The sequence below is a fragment of the Microtus oregoni genome, unplaced genomic scaffold (assembly GCF_018167655.1).
Source record: "Microtus oregoni isolate MIOR12 unplaced genomic scaffold, Mior012 000002F_ref0000024, whole genome shotgun sequence".
Classification (NCBI taxonomy): domain Eukaryota; kingdom Metazoa; phylum Chordata; class Mammalia; order Rodentia; family Cricetidae; genus Microtus; species Microtus oregoni.
Window position 1 is genome coordinate 29469616 of NW_024543061.1, and position 17285 is coordinate 29486900.

The 17285-nt window shown below is 57.1% G+C and overlaps 2 protein-coding genes across 3 annotated transcripts; one reads left to right on the forward strand and one right to left on the reverse strand.

The window, feature by feature from the left end:
- Positions 1 to 260: 260 nt before the first annotated feature.
- Positions 261 to 8272, reverse strand: LOC121441686. Of its 2 annotated transcripts, XM_041642909.1 has the most exons (4): positions 7988 to 8272; positions 7410 to 7556; positions 5421 to 5478; positions 261 to 1617 (listed from the first exon to the last, which is right to left on the reverse strand). In XM_041642909.1, the coding sequence occupies exons 1-4, from the start codon at positions 8190 to 8192 to the stop codon at positions 1425 to 1427; spliced, it is 603 nt and encodes a 200-aa protein (XP_041498843.1). In that variant the 5' UTR covers positions 8193 to 8272; the 3' UTR covers positions 261 to 1424. The 2 variants fall into 2 exon arrangements, with proteins under 2 accessions (XP_041498843.1, XP_041498852.1); XM_041642918.1 differs by lacking the exon at positions 5421 to 5478.
- Positions 8273 to 9399: 1127 nt separating this feature from the next.
- Gata2 (GATA binding protein 2) lies at positions 9400 to 17060 on the forward strand. Its single transcript, XM_041636922.1, has 6 exons — positions 9400 to 9608; positions 10260 to 10532; positions 10951 to 11592; positions 13121 to 13266; positions 15186 to 15311; positions 15836 to 17060. Exons 2-6 carry the CDS (start codon positions 10304 to 10306, stop codon positions 16133 to 16135), a joined length of 1443 nt encoding a protein of 480 aa, XP_041492856.1. The 5' UTR covers positions 9400 to 9608; positions 10260 to 10303; the 3' UTR covers positions 16136 to 17060.
- The last annotated feature ends 225 nt before the right edge of the window (positions 17061 to 17285 follow it).

Here is a 17285-nt window from a genome sequence, read left to right on the forward strand (position 1 = left end):
ACCCTGAACAAGCAAATGTTATTAGAGAATTCACTAGATACTATGAAACTGACCAACAAGCAGAGGAAGGGTAGGGGAGAGAGGAGCAACTGCTGTCTGATAGGTGACATTTGACCACAGGCCGACTACTCTGGGTGGAGAAACCAGCAGACACGGGGATAGAGGGTTCCTGTCCAGAGAATCCAAAGGCTGCTGTCCCTGGAGGAAGGAGGAGAAAACCGAGTCTGGAGTCAGCCAGGGTTGCAAAGGAGATCGGCTTTTATTCTTCATTTAGTGGGATAGGTTTTTGTTGCCAACATGCGGTGGCCTTTGGTAGTCAGCCATTATCAACTTTTCTGCCATTCCATCCTTCCAGCAAATAGTTTGGGGGTACCTACTGTGTGCCAGCTTTTCCCTAGGGGTCGCCCAAGCGACCACACAAAGCCACAGCCTGGGGCATTTGCGGCCTCTCATGCGGCGCACCGGGAACTTGCGTCCGCCAGGTGGCGCTCTGCTCCCGCGTACCAGCCCTGCCGCGGGGGTCGCCCGCTCCGGCTGCGGGAGGACCGGCCGGAGGCGGGGCTCACGCCGCAGGTTGTGTGACTTTGGGTTTGACCTGCCTGGAGATGAGCTAATCCCGCTGTATAATAGACTCCGGGGAGATAGGAAAATGGCCGCGCGCTATCTGCGTCGCCATGGGGACCATCGCGCGCGGGCGGGGCGCGGGCCTGGAAAAATACAGCCTTTGTGGCGGCGCGTGTCACTCACGGCCCGGACCTCGGGCGGCGGGCTGGGCTCTGTCGCTCCAGCTGTAAGGCCTTGGCGGAGGGGTCCCAGGGCCTGGACCGGGACCCATAGGCGTTCTCAAACTCCCCTAACAGCCACTCGCCGGTGTCACTCTCCAGCATTCCCCAGACCCGGCATATAGCGGGGTCTTTTTCACAGTCAGCCCAGAGTCTGCACAACACATGCTCAAGCAAGGCTCGAAAATGACCCTTTGCTTTGCGTATCTCTCTGTACACTTGGTCGCCCTGGGTACACATTGTCCCACAGATCCGTGCCGGTTCCAAAAGCTTGTGCCACGGGCTCAAACGCCGGCTACTGCGCCCATTGCGCAGCTTCGGAAACACACCTTGTGGAGTGCGGCCTGCACGTGCTGCACGTAACATTGTTGAGTGGCTGCAAATCCCTCTGTTCCGCTCCCCTAAACAGCATCCTCCAGGGCCAGGTACCTGTAGGTCCTCACAATACATTCGCTCGTGCACGCGGCTAGCACACCCACTGCATGCTTCCCCACGCGGTCACGTGCAGCACCGCTTCCCGCGTGCGTCTAGGCGGCCACTTCCTGGCACTCACCACGAACACTCACCACGCGTGTGCTCAGGGACTCGCACACGTGCACTTTGTCGAAGCACACTTGCTAGCACACTCACATCCGTGCTCGCTCAGGGTCCACTCGCTGGCATACCCACGTGTTCCTCCAAACACACCGGGCAGAGCCGGGGCGCACACTCGCCGCCCGGCGAGCCCCCCGCGGACGCTATCTGCCTGCCCATCGGCGCGCGGATCTGCGGTGGTAAATGCTGCATTCGATGGCGGGCGCATTTGTTGTGCGCGCTCTGAAAGGGCTGCGATAATCTGGAAGGCAGAGATAAGAAACACCATTTATTCCGAAGCACTTTGGAAACAATTCCCAGCCCTGTACAACCCCATTCGCGGGCAGCCTCCGGGAGCCGGGCAGATAACGATTGGCTATTCATTATCTTCGCCGGGAACAAAGATTAGCCGGCCGAGATGAAAAATTACCCCGGACAGCGGCTCAGCCCCACTCAGACCCCCCTGCCCATCGCCATCGCCCCGTGATCGGTGCCCCGCCCGGGGTCCGAGCCTCAGCTCATGCCTTCCCGGGTCTCCAAGGCCTTGGCCTCTCTTTGGCCGGCCAGGCCAACTCAGTCTCTCCATCTTTGGTCTGTCCTTCCCCAGCCCTGCTCCCCCCCCCCCCATGTCTCTCTGGGCCTTTCTTCTCTCACTCTCCTCTTATGTTTCTGTCGTCTCGCTTCATTCCCGCGTCTTGATTCTGTCTCCCTGTCCGTCTCTCTCTCTGGTTGATACTTTCTTCGCCTTTATTGCCACCTCTCTGATTAATTTTGCCACTTGTTGTCTTATTTCTGCCTGAGTACCCCAGTCCCTAGGCCCGCCTTGATAGTGCCTCTGTCACTTAGCGTGACTGCATTTTAAAAAATCTGTCCCCGCAGTCCTTGCAGCTTGTCCCTTTCTCTCTGGATCTTTCTGTCATTGGGTTCCAATCACCTCCATCCCAAGTTCTGGGCTTCATACTGGTGCCTCAGAGGCCAGACTGAGGGGCTCTGGTCTAACCAGCCCAGACCAGCCCATGGAAAAGAGAGAACACGATTCCCGGCTGCAGTGCCTAGGACCTTCCTCTAAGAAACAAAACAGACCTAAAAATAAATAAATAAATAAAGGTCTCTAGGATGCAAGGGTTACTAGGTCTCTAGGAGGTTGGCTCTGTGCTCCAGGCCTGGCTGGCCATGCCCCTACCCAATAGGAAAGGGGCCTGGGAGCTGGTGGTCCCAGTGAGGCCACCTCATTAGAACGGTTATTCAGCACGGCCCTGGTAATGGCAGATAAGGCTTATCGGCTCATCTCCCCCTCCCACAGACAGACAGAAAGTGCCAGAGTAAATGGCACCCCGGGGCTCCACTGGCTGCATGCCCTGCTGGTTAGGCAAGGTGCAGGAGGCCAGGGAGCCTGGAGGATACACATACTGTCTCCACACTCCTCCCTTACCAGACATAGAGTAGCCTTGGTTACAGAAACACAGATCCAGGTGCCCACCCCTCAGACATGGCCACAAACACCAAGACCAGCACATCAGCCCCACCTGAAGCAACCGATATGCAGCCATACTGGGATGTGCTTCTCCCCATCTTCCTTCAGCTCAAAGTTAGACGTCACCATCTGCCATTAAGACATACTAATCCCAGCTGGGCGATGGTGGCACACGCCTTTAATCCCAGCACTCGGGAGGCAGAGGTAGGCGGATCTCTGTGAGTTCGAGACCAGCCTGGTCTACAGAGCTAGTTCCAGGACAGGCTCCAAAGCCACAGAGAAACCCTGTCTCGAAAAACCAAAACAAAACAAAACAAAAAAAAAAGACATACTAATCCTGAGCAGTGGGACACACCTTTAATCCCAGCTCTCAGGCATCGGAGGCAGATACATCACTGTGAGTTCCATCCCCGCTGTTGACATAGTGAAACCTTGCCTTTCAACACACACACACACAACTGTATGGCTTCAGATATACACACCCTTCATTAATTAATAGAATTGTCAGTGAGTACACACACACACACCTAAATACAAGTTGAAAGCTATACATGCACAGATAGCCAGACTATTAAAGACGCATACACAAACACAAATGTACAAAGGTAAACACACTGATTAAGACATACTTAGAGATACCCTCTGCCTATCACATGACTCTTGAAGATGATGGTCTGTCTCGGAGATATCTGGACACAGACATACACCTGGTTCCACAGACACTCTCTTACATACATCTGTGGGGTCCCACACTGATAACAAGTCAGGCTTTTGCAAACACTCCTGTGATCTCCCCATTGTGAACACATAGCCCACTGGGCACATAAACCGAACTGCATGCAGGGGTGCACACACAATGCCACAGATTCAGAAAGACCTAAAACAGCTGGGGGCATGAGTATGGGGGAGGAGAAGACCCACTGTCTGCGCACGGGGCACACCAGGAAGCATGCAGTCTTTCCAAACAGAATAAGTCTATGGGAGTTCTTTGGATTTCTCAGAGGGGCTTAAGGTACCACAAGGAATGGATTCTCATTGCTACCTAGCTCAGGTACCTCCTTAGGGCGCAGACTGCCACCAATGTGCCCTCTCCTACCCTTGTTAAGTACAAGCCTCTTACTTTCCTTGTGGCATTCTCTGATGCAAAGGGTTTGCTAGTAACGGGCCTAGGATACACCAGAAACTCTATTCCTAAAATGCTTGAGTTGGGAATGGGTGTCTGAAGTGGGAATACATCTGCACTTAGCCAAATGTGCAGGAAGTAAGAGAGTTGTGTGACTCTGTGTGTGTATCTTATACATGTGTGTGCACACGGGTGTTTGTGTGCCAGAAAGCGCCTGTCCGAGGTCATCTCCCCAGCGACAGCACGTGCACGATGTGTGTGTGGAAGGAGGGGCAGGTGTCTGTGTACTTGTTTGTGAGGGAGACTCTCCAAAGAGAGACATCCCAGGCTTTCTGAGATTACATCCCTGAGAGCAGAAGTGCTTGCGTGGCCCTAAGAAGGCGGGAGTGGTCTGCAGGGTATGCGCGCCTCGACTGACTAGTGGCCCGAGCCTGGCCAGCCCGGCGGCGGCTGGACCCGGCAGACAGGGCTCAGAGCCCGGGCACCCTCCTGCCCCCCCTGTAGCGCCCCCCCACAGTGATGTCGAAATAAAAAGCTGCAGCGCTGAGGCCGGGAACCGAGAGGCAGCCAGAACCAAGAGAGGTGGCCAGGCCAGCCGGGCGGTAGTTCACTGCTCAGGTCTCTCTGGCCTGCGATCACTTCAACCATAGCTGGTCTTGGGGCGCAGCAGGCGGACAAAAGCGGCAGCCTGCTCATCGAGCTTTCGTTCGGCGCCGCGCCAGGGTCCCGCTGTTGACCACCTCCGTCGCGCTGGCTACCGCGGGCCGACTAGCCTCGCCGCACACACCGCTCCCTTCCTGCTGAGCCCTGACCGTGGCCGCCCGAGGGCGCCGCCCACCGCGCCGCTGTCGGTAAGTTCCTGCACGCCGCCCGCGCTGTCCCGAGCCTCCGGATCCCAGACTCGGCCTTCCCAACACCCGGATCGCACGGTCCTACTAGTGGCTCAATCCCAGGTCATCCGGAAACCCAAAGGCCGGTCTGGGGGCTCCTGCCTTCCGTTTTTTTAAATAGAGCCCTGGGCCTCAAAACCCAGCTTTCCAGAGCTTTGCGACGCGCGCCCCCCTCCCACCCTAGAGCTGGAGCCTTTGTCTGGGCGGTTCCCCACCCCCGGGTCGCGGCGGCCGTTGCGCCCAAGCCGGGCCGCCGGGCGCTGGCTGCACCTGCCGGCTGGTCCCGTGCACCGGCTTTGCGCGGCTTAACCCGGCTCGCTCCTGCTTGTGCCCCCCACCCGAAGCGCCCCGCGGCCCTTTATCCTGTGTGGCGGGGGTGCAGGTGGGGGAGAGAGCAGGGTGTGTAAGACTTCCCCTGCCCACGTCGGAGCCAGAATCCTTTCAGTGGGATTTCAATAAGAACGAGGCGGACGCATACTCGGGGATCCGCTGTGTATTGGCGTAGACAGAGCTCTGGGCCTGTCTGGACGCTGGGCATTGAATCGTTCGGTGGCGGCCGGGCTTGAACTCGAGCTTACCCCAGAGGTGAGGGGAAAGGTCTTGTATTCAAAAGGGCCTCCCGTGTGGCGTCTGCTCCTTTATCAAAAAACAAGGAAAGAAATTCGTTTGTTTTGGAAAAAAAAAAAAAAGACTTGCCTCCCGAGGTCGGAAACATCTGGGGGTGAGTTCTGGGTCTACACCGAGGCCCAAGTTGGGATTCGTTTCTAAATAGTCAGGATCCAGGAACCAGGTAGAGCCGAGGCGTCTGCCAGGCGTCTGGAGAGCGTTTCCCAGCCGGGTTGACAAATTGCAAGCAAATTGCACCTAACGAAATGCATTTAGCAGTTGTCAAGCCGCTGACCCCAGGCCTCTGAGCTAAGCAGAGTTGTTGGCGAAGAGAAGGCTCCCATGGTCTGAGGGTGCTGAGGGTGGGGTATGGAGGCTAGAAGTTGACCAGAATTTGCAGAGTCCAAGGCACCTGGCACCAACGGGCCTGACACCTAAAGACACTAGATCCCAGTGTCTGTATTTCCAAAAGACTCCGAAGAAGATGGCAGATGTTAGGGAAGCGGGAATCTTTTGATTTGAGGATCTGAAAGGGAACCCCAGGAAGCAGGTACTGCTAGAGCCTTTCTGAACTGATGGGCGCTGCCTGGACCATATCTGAGTCCTCCACATAGAAGAGACACTGAGCCACAGTGGCCAACGCTCCCCCCTTCCTTCCCAGTGTCCCTCAAAGCTTGTGGCTAATGTAGCGCTGGAGGCCTCTGGGTTGTGAACGACTTCGGTCTGGAAGGCAGTCCTAAGCTAGCCGACCACTTAGCTGCCCTTAGGAGAGAGGCGAACTTGTGATCCCACAGGTACAGTTTGGATAAGCGAAGTTTAAACAAAGGGCAAGCGGGGAGGGCAGCACCAAGTGGGGGCCCTATACGACTCCATCTCCTTTCAGACAAATTTGCAGGAGCCGGGCCACACCCAGAATAGGCCTGGGTCCACAGAACCCAGCTCCCAGTCAGAAGCATCCCCCTGCACTGTCCCCTCTCCACAGAAGCTTCCAGGGCACGCAGGGGGGGAAATGGTGGTTAGAAAACTGAGTTTAGGAGCCAAGTTCTCCCTATTCTCCTAGAAATCTTGTTCCCGAGGAAGGAAAAGGACTGTTTAGTTCAGAAAAGAGCAACGCCAGGTGTGTTCCAAAATAAATAATAACAAAATAAGAAAAAAAAAAGACAAGTGTCCGCTTGAAGGTATTCTGGGGCGCTTACATAGTAGGGGGCTGTGAATTGGAATAAATCTGCTTTCGTTTTTTGGGGGCGGCGGGGGCTGGAGGAAGCCGACTCAAAGCCATCCTTGGAATCTGTCTCGGTCCTCCCTGGTGTTTGTTTGGGTTTTATTAGCCGTTCATTTTCGGCCTAGTAGTGAGGTCTTGGCTGTGGATCGATCTGGTTCACACACGTTCATCAGCGCAGGCTCCCCTTTATTCGCCAATTCAGTGTGCTGCTCCCTAGCCGGCAATTTTCCCTTTCAGACGGGTTCATTCCAGTGGAAAACTCAGCAGTCCCGCATGGGACGCAGGGGGCTCCAACCTCGGCAGGGGCTCGGGCCAGCCGGCTGGTTGCTGGCAGTTTCCAGAAGGCATCCCCGGGGCCTCAACGGACCTGGCAGGACCCCCCCCCCAACCAAAAAAAAAAAAAACCCATGCCCAGTCTGTGGGCAGGCAGGCTGTTGCGGGTCTCCTGAGGCCCTGGCTCAAGCGTCGCTTAACCGCCCGGCTAAGCCCTTGTTGCGTGGCGATTTTCTGAGCTGCCGAGCAGAGTAATTAAATCCCCTTCCGCACTCCGCTCTGTGTATGTCGGGTGGACAACACTGCGGCTCGCGTTTTGAGTGGGGATCCGCCGAGCTGACCACTTTCACCTCTCCAAGAGGCAGGACCTGCCCTGTCCTTGACGTGGCGTGGAAACCACAGCCCCCATCTCGTTCAAACAGGGAGATAATCTAATTGCGACTTTGAGAGAAAAGAGGGGAATTACCTGCTTTCAGGGGTGGTGTTGGGAGCACCCACCCCCGCCCTGTCAGCCGAGGCACGGGCACCGCGAGGGCAGCTTCCTCGGCGTTCGGCGCTCTCCTCCAGGAAAACTGCAGAGCAGAGGCCTGGGATTCGGCCGCATGGGGCTCCGCTGCCGAGAGTAGGGATATCACCCGGGCTGCGAGGCCTTTAGACGCCCCTGCTAGGTTCCAGGGACATCGAATACTCTGGAAACTCCGTGGCTATCTCGCTTTGCGCGTTAATGAAGAACCGTGGTCTAAATGGGGGGGGGGGGAGGTCGGGGGACCGAGAAAGCCTTCCCGAGCTTGGCGGCACTGGACCACCCACCTGCCCAGCCGGCCCCGAGGCACTGAGGCCTTGAGCCCCTGTAGCCCCCCAGAGCCCTCTCACGACCTCCTGCCTAGGTTGGGAGCGGACTTCCCAGCCGCCTGGGCCCTTGCTGCCTCTGAAGCGCCGAAGCACGGGGAACACGGTGGACAGAAGGGAACCCCCCCCCCCACGGCACATGAGGTGCGGGTTTCTGGCCCAGTGCAGTTCTGCACCCCGACCCAGGGCCTTTACCTGTTCCAAAGCCTCGGACAGTCAGACGGATGCCAGCCGCAGAGACCGGAGGAGGCCCTGCCGTGCGCGCGCCCCCACAGAGCTGTCCGCAGAGGACCTGGGAGGGGGTGATGGGGGCGCGCCGCAGAGCTGAGCCGGGCTGGGCGCCCCCCGAGCCGAGGGGACCGAGGGCTTTCCTCCCTCCTTGGATTATTAAAAAGTTCATTTCCTGGCGAATCGGGTGACGTCAGGGGCCCGGCGTCGCGGTGGCGGGGCCGCCGGGCCGGAGAAGCCGCCTCCAGTTACCCAATTACGGACTGTCAATCCTGCTGCCCCTCCCCCATCCTTGGGGGTAGCGGGGACCCCAGCCCTCCTCCTGCTCGGGACCCACCTGGGACTCCTCTGGGATTATTCCCTGGGGGTCTAGGGCCCTGAAAAGATAGAGGGGCTAGATGGAGGGCGTCGAACTCGGCCAATCCCTCGCACCTGTCTAGATTCCCCTAAAAGTCTGACTCACAAGCCTCTTTCGGAGCTTAGGTCTCAGGTCTATATCCAGAAAAGAATCTGGGTTTGTACACCCGCCTCCGAGCTCACGGCCTTTCCAGAATGGAGGTATAGAGGGAAAACTTCAGGTGACTTCAGGAACAAAGTGCTCAAAACATTGCTTCCCTCTCCCAAGGCCGTTTCGGGGACCCCTAGGAGAAAAAATATACATATGGCTAGTGCCCCGGGAGTCTCCCTCCAGCCGACGCTGGCGCCAGTCCCCTGCTCCACGACCTCGCCCCAGGCAATTCGGCCTGGTGGTCTGCTAAGTAAGACCACGCCCGGAGCCCTTCCCTCTTCCCGGCCGCTGGCCGGACCGCGACCATCGGTCTAGCACAGCTTTAAGTGTACTAGTGCCCAAAGCTCAGGTGTCCTAGAGGGGTCCACAGTGCTAGACCCGTGCTGTCCAGCCGATCCTACCAGCCCATTGCACAAGCAGGCAGAGAGGTCTGGGGAGTCCGCTAGACACTGGCTGGCCGTGGTCCATAGCGAAGGAGGTGGGGCTTCGCCCAAGAGTATAGAAAGCTGGGGTCCTAGCAGAGACACCCAGAAGATGTGTGCCTCGGCTCTTGGGAAGTCAGGGACCCCATTGGTGGCTAGTTGCTGGGAGGGCAAAGGTTGGAGGACCCGAGCATCTGCCGGAGGGGTGCAGGGTGATGCCCGCGGCGAGGGGTCCCCTGGGGGGAACGTTGGCATCAGAGACCGCCCGGAGGGAGCTGGGAGGGGGCCAGGCGGCCGAGGGGGGCCGGCTCGAGGGTCAGTCCTGAAGTCCAGCGGCCGAAGCTGCGGGCGCAGCCAATGGGGGGGCGGAGGCTGGGCGGCGCGCGGCGTTGATTGGCTGGCGCCAGCTTCTTAGGCGTGCGCGGCCCCCGCTTCATGTCTGTGCAGGAGTCGGCAGCTGGCGCCAGGGCGGCCGGAGGATGCCGAGGGGCCGGAGTCGGGCGGGCCGGAGGCCGAGGCGCGCGCTGTCCCCCGCCCCTATCCCGTGAACCCGCCAGTCTCTGGACGCGCTGTCGCGGGACCCGCGATTCTAGGGGCTTTTCTCTGGTGTCCCTTACTCTCTACTGCTGAGCCCTCCCCTTCCCGCGCCGCTGCGAGTGTAAGTTTGCGGAGCGGGGGGCTTGTGGGGCACTCCTTGGTTGGAGGAATCTCTGGATCTCAGGCCAGGATCTCCTGTGGGCGATTACGTTCTTATGCCTTGTGGAGAGGTCTGGTTGACTGCTGGAGAGGACATTGGGTGCCGGCTTTCAGCCCCAGGAACTGCGTGTGTGTGTTCATGTTTAGGGTGAGGGGTCTCGAGGTTAGTTTGTGTATACATTACCAATGAAAATGGGGGGGGGCTGTGTGCCACAGAGTGGATGTCCACCCTCTCGTCTCTAACTTTTAGTCGGAGTTGGTGTGTTTGTGTGCCCAGAGAACAGGGGCTCGGTGTGAGAACACGATTTCAGTTCCGCGTGCGTTTGTTTGGGGTTGCCGGTGTCAGGGTTCATCCCTGTGTGTGACCTCGTGTGCATGGCTGTGTGGCTGTGGGAACGCGAGTTTCCCCGCGAGTGTGTGAGGCTGAACCCCTTCCTCCACCTTCCTTTCGTTTTGAACCTTGCGCTTTCCTCCTTCCCGGGACTGGTCCCCAGAGGAGCTCCACTGGAACGCCTTTCCTTTCAAGACACCGACTTTGGGAGCGGGGCGGGGGGGGGGGGGGGGGGCGGTGTCAGAGGCCGGCAGTACTCCTCAAATCCCCTATGTCACCCAGGGCCGCCCCGCCTTCGCCTGGATTCCAAGCCGCAGTAGCGGACCATGGAGGTGGCGCCGGAGCAGCCTCGCTGGATGGCGCACCCCGCCGTATTGAATGCGCAGCACCCCGACTCGCACCACCCGGGCCTGGCGCACAACTACATGGAGCCAGCCCAGCTGCTGCCTCCTGATGAGGTGGATGTCTTCTTCAACCATCTCGACTCGCAGGGCAATCCCTACTACGCCAACCCGGCCCACGCGCGCGCGCGCGTTTCCTACAGCCCCGCGCACGGTGAGCTTCGGCCCTCCGGGTTTCTGGACGCCCGGCGCCCACGCCAGGCCTTGGAGGGGAGGACGGCCCGCTGCTGCTTCCCGGATGTGGGATCCACAGGAATCTGAGCAGCTGCGAAATCGGTCTGGGGAAGGTGGAGGCAGTGACCTCTTGGGGAGGGTCTGGGACCTGTAGGGCTTCTGACCATATCCTACTGCCTTAGGAGAATCTTTCAGGACCCGGTCCGGTGGGGTTGTCTCTGTGTCACTTGTCCTTCGGCCTTTCACTGATATTGCTGATGGTTACAGGCTGGAGTGTTACGTTTCTGGTGTTTTAAAGGGTGGGGTTGCTAATGGTTGTTCCCTGAGTTGTGATCCTGTATGCCTATGTCACGGTTCTGAGGCCCCTGCCCACACTTACCCTTCTCCCTCTGCTGCAGCCCGTCTCACCGGAGGCCAGATGTGCCGGCCACACTTGTTGCACAGCCCAGGCTTGCCTTGGCTGGATGGAGGCAAAGCTGCCCTCTCAGCCGCCGCTGCCCATCACCACAGCCCCTGGACCGTCAGCCCGTTTTCCAAGACCCCGCTGCACCCCTCAGCTGCTGGAGCACCCGGAGGGCCTCTGTCTGTGTACCCCGGGGCAGCGGGTGGGAGCGGGGGAGGCAGTGGGAGCTCAGTGGCCTCCCTCACCCCCACTGCAGCCCACTCTGGCTCTCATCTCTTCGGCTTCCCACCCACACCACCCAAAGAAGTGTCTCCAGACCCCAGCACCACGGGAGCCGCTTCCCCAGCCTCATCTTCTGCAGGGGGTAGTGTAGCCCGGGGTGAGGACAAGGACGGTGTCAAGTACCAAGTGTCACTGTCTGAGAGCATGAAGATGGAAGGCGGCAGTCCCCTGCGTCCAGGCCTAGCTACCATGGGCACTCAGCCTGCAACACACCACCCAATCCCTACCTATCCCTCCTATGTGCCTGCCTCAGCTCATGACTATAGCAGCGGGCTTTTCCATCCAGGAGGCTTCCTGGGTGGCCCAGCCTCCAGCTTCACCCCTAAGCAGCGAAGCAAGGCGCGCTCCTGCTCAGGTAAAGGCAGGTGTGGGACGTCAGGATCCGTGGGTGGGGTGTGCCTCTGTAAAAGGGATTGTGATCTGAAGGGGGGGCCACGTTAGTGCTCCTGAGCCAAGAGTGGGTGGTTGGCAAGCCTCTCTGATAGTCCACAGGTGTTAGGGGCTCCCTGTGGGGAGCAAGGAAACCCTAAAACTTTCATCCTGCCCTCGAGTGCTCCCGGTGTCCACAATGTTCAGTTCCTTTCCTCACCTTTGCCCTCCTTTCCAAGGTGGGTAAGTGTCAGCCGACTCTCAGAATATGATTCCCTGTCTCTTCCCTTCCCACCGTTCAGCTGAAACAGCAGCCTCATGACTGGGTGTGGGGGAGAATGCAGGGTGTAAGTGAGGGAAGGAGTCAGTGTGTACATGTGTGTACGTGTGTCTGTGAGCGTGTGCGCACGCTGCGGGCACTGCAGAGGTCCAGGCCCTGAAGGAATCTGGTTTTCCAACGCTGCTGGTCTAGTTTTAGGATTGCGGTGACTCCAGATCTCCTTGGAGATTTCCCCAAAGCAAAATTCCCAAGGCCTGTTTGTGTCCTAGTGACCCTGATCCTTCTCCCTGAGGGTAGGAGTGAGAACCTCTGCGGGTGCCCGCACCTCTTTGCCAGCGATAGCTGGATCCAGCTGGGTTTGTCTAGCAGTGCGGCCTCAGGCAGTAACCCTTGGCTCTGAGGCTCCTTCCCTAGTTTTTAGCAAGGGTGGGGGAAGGTTTTCTTCAAGGTTTACCCCCGAGTTCAGAAACCCCTTTCTCTTGCTTGAGTTCCTAGGTACTTAGTTTCAACTAAAGCAGGAAGAATGTCCTGGGTACGGAGTTACTAAGCGGTCACCCCACTGAACCCCAACTTCCCTCCAGTTCCTGCTCTCCTAAGACTCTTTGAGTCTTTGCTTTGTAGCCCTTTTTTGTTTTTGTTTTATTTGAATTCCAGCTGACCAAAAACAACAGAAAATAAGGCCCCTAACCCAAAGTGAAAGAACTTGACATTTCATTTTTAAGAAACAGCATCTTTGATCATTGGATTCTAGGGGTTTGGTCGAAAAAGGAGCAAAGCTGGGGGGAAGAGAAGTTTCCTTCCTGACCCTGGACCAGACATAAAGACAGCAAGGGTCGGATAGCAGAGATGAGGAACAGACCTGGCGAGGCTGGCACAGTAGGGGAGGCAAAAGTGAGAGGAAATAGAAGGGAAGAGGCCAGGCTGGGCAACTGTGCCTGTAGCCTTATAGCCTGTGCTCCACAAAGCTGGCCTTCAGTTCCTTTTCCGGGTATCTTGCTAGCGGCTCTGAGAATCTCTGGCACCCTGTACTTAGTGCTTCTCTTTCTTTTTCCTCAGCAGCATCTGAAGTGGGGGGTTGTCCTTAAAAGACTCGGGACCTCTTGTATGGGGACCCCCCTGAGTCTTCTCTGTCTGCAGGGCGGAACTAAAGTCTCCCTTGTTGTGTCAGACTTGATCCTCTGGCTCTCTGTGCAGCCGCTAAGGTAGCCTTGTGTCTTTCCTTGTTCCCTCACAGAAGGCCGGGAGTGCGTCAATTGTGGGGCCACAGCCACCCCTCTCTGGCGACGGGATGGCACGGGCCACTACCTGTGCAATGCGTGCGGGCTCTACCACAAGATGAATGGACAGAACCGGCCTCTCATCAAGCCCAAGCGGAGGCTGGTAAGAACGGGCACATCATGGGGCAGGGCTGGGCAGGGCCACAGTGGCCACAAACCTGGGTAGAGCTGGTGGTTAGTTAAGGGAAGAAAGAAAAACAAAAGCAAAAAAAACGAAAACAACCCAACAACAAAACTTCAAATGCAGAGACTTTGCCACCTGAAAGTCTCTTATCAGTAAAATCGTTTGGGGGGTCAGTCAGGTCGGTCTTCATTCTGGTAGATTCTTTCCTGCCGAATTTCCTGTCCTGCAGCCACCGGGCACCCCCTCCCCTGCCCCCCACTGCTGAAGGATTCCCAGAACCCAGGGTCCACAGCCCACCTCATGTTCTGGCCTTCGATTCGCTCTTTTTAAAAATAGGGTCATGAAGTACTTTTCCCTGTGGCAGATCTGGCCTCCCCGCCACCCCCCAGCTCACAGTCTCCTCCGCTTATTTAAATAACACACAGCAGCCACCAAAAAAACCTGCCCTTTATTATTTTTCCATGGAGTCACCTATACTGTGTATTTTCATTTGAGTGATTTTTAAAAAAATGTCCTTTCGGATCTCCTGCCGGAGTTTCCTATCCGGACATCTGCAGCGGGTAGATAAGGAAACTTCGTGTATCTGTTTCCGGACCGGCAAGTTTTCAGAGCCACCTCGACTCAGTCCTGCCTCTCGCTGGGCTGTTTTGAAATTTCTAATACCCTCCGCTCTGCAAATAATGTGTAAAATGCTAAGAATAATAAATATCTTTTTTTTCAGGGCGAAGTGATTTATGGGCTTAAATCGTTCACCCGCTTTGGGGCCCTTTTTCTTTTTTTTCCCCCTGGAGCAGGGTGAGGGCGGGTGTGGGCTGGTGGGGGTGGGAGGAGGATATACTGCTGGCCCCTGAGTCAGAATTCCAGCTTCAGGCTGCTTACTCACCATCCCTTCCCCCGCAGCGGCCAGCTCTGGTCCCCTCCATCAGCAGGCTCAGGCCCAGGGCCACTCTGGATTCAGCTGGACTTGGCTCCCCCTCGACACTGACTGCCCAGTGGCGTTCAGTGCTAGGATTGCTTGGAGGGGGGACCTGGACACGTACCACTCCTTTTACCTGGGGTAGAAGGGTGATCTGTAGTCTAGGAAAAGGGTTTTCTCTCTGGCCCTTGAGTTCCTTGTTCTAGAGACCAGATCTCCTCTCTTCCACTCCCCACCTCTGACTGGCATTTCCTGGGGGGCTGGGATTAGGGTCTGTGAAGGCGGCAGGTGAGAACTCTCAGGCACAGGGATCTAGACCGGCCAGGAGTGGGAATGTCTTTGCTCCTCAGCCCTGTGTGGAAGCCTCTGGCTAGTATGACTACTGATCGCCAGGAATGCAGTTAGTGCAGTCACGGGAACCGAACGTTTTGTTTTTAGATTGTAGTGAAATTTAATTTAAATCTCTCCCGGTAACTTGCAGATCGCGTATAGGACAAGGCAACTCCACACTTTAGTTCCCTGGGCTGCAGGCCTTTCTGGGCTCTCCTGGGCCGTGCAGGGTCTTGCTACCATGGCCTCCTGGCCGTGACTCGCCCGGATTCTGGATTTCCAGGGGAATAGTGAGGGAGGAGACTTGCGACCGGAGAAAGAGCTACTCAGGATGGCCTAGGGCTGGACTGTTCTTGGGACCTCAGTTTCTTCACCTATGAAATGAGATTGCTGGGCAGTTGGGGGAAGTGACGGCTTTCCCCTGTGTTTACCATCAGTTGGACTCTAAGAGTTCTTTATTCCAAAGCTCTGTGATTCCTAACTAGCTTACTTCTCAAATTCTAAAATTCCGTGGTCTGAGATGCCTTGGTTCCCCTGTGGGACCCACTGCTCCTGGGCTAAGCCGTGAGACTGGGGGTGGTGCTAAGGGCCTTGGAGGAGGTCAAGGTGGGGCGTGGGAGAGCCCCCGCTGACGCTACCCCTCCCCTCCTAGTCTGCTGCCAGGAGAGCGGGCACCTGTTGTGCAAATTGTCAGACAACAACCACCACCTTATGGCGCCGGAACGCCAACGGGGACCCTGTGTGCAACGCCTGTGGTCTCTACTACAAGCTGCACAATGTAAGTGCACCCCACCCCTCCCCAGGGACCTCGGTTCTTTGTGCAGCCGGGCCAGCGCCAGCGGGCCCCAGCCACAATCTCCAGCTTGGCTTGGCTTGGGAAGCCGCGGCCGGCTGCCTGCTTGGTCAGCCCAGAGTGCCAGAAGGGCTTCCTGTAAGAAGGGGGCCTCTGATTTAGAGCTTTGGAGGTGGGACCGGTGGAGGCAGGGCCGACAGGGAGCTTGTACCTGTTTTAGGAAAAGTTGGGGGCAGGGAGGATTAGAGGTGTCTGGGAGGAGGCAAGCAGTACAGGCATTTAGTGGACTGGAAACAACCATGTGGGCTGTAACACCGTTCACTCTCCTTCCTTGAGATGGTGACTGTGCAGGCTTAGGGGGACTGTGGTGAGTGACACAGGAGGACTGCACTGAAGGCACAATTCCTGGCACCCTGGGGATATGCGTGACCCAGCATCCCTTGACCTGTGGAGAAGGGATCCTTGGGTAGGTAGGGAACTTGTCCTAAAGGCTGTGTGGCTGCCCTCAGGTTAACAGGCCACTGACCATGAAGAAGGAAGGGATCCAGACCCGGAACCGGAAGATGTCCAGCAAGTCTAAGAAGAGCAAGAAAGGGGCTGAGTGCTTTGAGGAGCTATCCAAGTGCATGCAGGAGAAGTCGTCCCCATTCAGTGCGGCCGCCCTGGCTGGACACATGGCACCCGTGGGACACCTCCCACCCTTCAGCCACTCTGGACACATCCTGCCCACGCCAACACCCATCCACCCGTCCTCCAGTCTCTCCTTCGGCCACCCCCACCCTTCCAGCATGGTGACTGCCATGGGCTAGGCTCAGCTTGCCGCTGGACATGGACATAGAGAGTGACTGGCAGAACCAGAGCGAGCCCGGGCACTCCCAGGATGGGTGGAACACACTTTTGGCTCCTGCCCATCCCAAGAGACCCACTTCCTCCTGCCAGCCTAGCCTGGCTGAAGCCACCTCTCCTTGGAGGACTCCCAGCCGCGTGCCGCCATTACTGTGAATGTTCCTAACTGGCCTACAGCTTGTGTGCCCTGGGTGCTGCCCAGAAAAGTTTTTTCACGGACAGTTGCTTGGAGAGCAAAAGAGACAGTTATAGCAAGGAAAAGAGGAGACTGGGGACAGAAAAATGAAACCATTTTTTGGAGGAGCAAGGAGTAGGCAAAAAAATAATAATAATAATTTATTTTGCTCTTATTTCTTACAAGAACATGAAGCCATGGAGGCACGGGCTGTTTGTGTTCTCTGGGTCCTTCCTTGGGGCCTACTGCCACCAGTCAGGGCTCTGGGGGGCAGATGCACAGGGCCTCAGCCAGAGCCTTCTCCCCAACTGCCTGGAGGGTAGCCCCTGCCCTGACGCAGCCCTCGAGGGCAGAGACAATCGCAGGCGGTCCTGCGCAGATTCCCAGGCCAGGGCTGGGTCACAGGAAGGAAGCATTCTCTGGAAAGGGGAAACGTCTCCCAGATCATTCCCTTGGCTTCGAGAGGCCAAAGCTGGTGTGACCCAAATGGCCATGCTCTACGCCAGCCGGACCCCTGTAAATACATCCTTTTCTGCTAACCCCTCAACTCCCGCCCACTCTACGATAAATAAGAAAACATTCAAAACAAAACCCAAACTGCATAAGCTTAACTCGCTGATGAGTGGTTTTATTTTTAAACTCGTTTTGGGTCCAGTCACGTGTACGCCGCCACAGAAGCCCCACTATGAGAAGGAATAAAACCTGCAAACCAAGGCTGAGCTTCACTGTTCTTTCTCGAAAGGTTCTTGGATCCATGGCCCTAGCAGGAGGCTGGGGACAAGGGGGATCTTACATTCTTGGTTGGTGGGGGACAGGGGGAGGGCAGACAGTGGTCCCCGTAATTCCTGGGGTGTTCTGTTCCCTTGTGGCTGGCTGGATCCTTCAAGGTACAGCTGTACATACAACACGTCCCAAGCTTCGGTTCTGTGTGCCGTGGT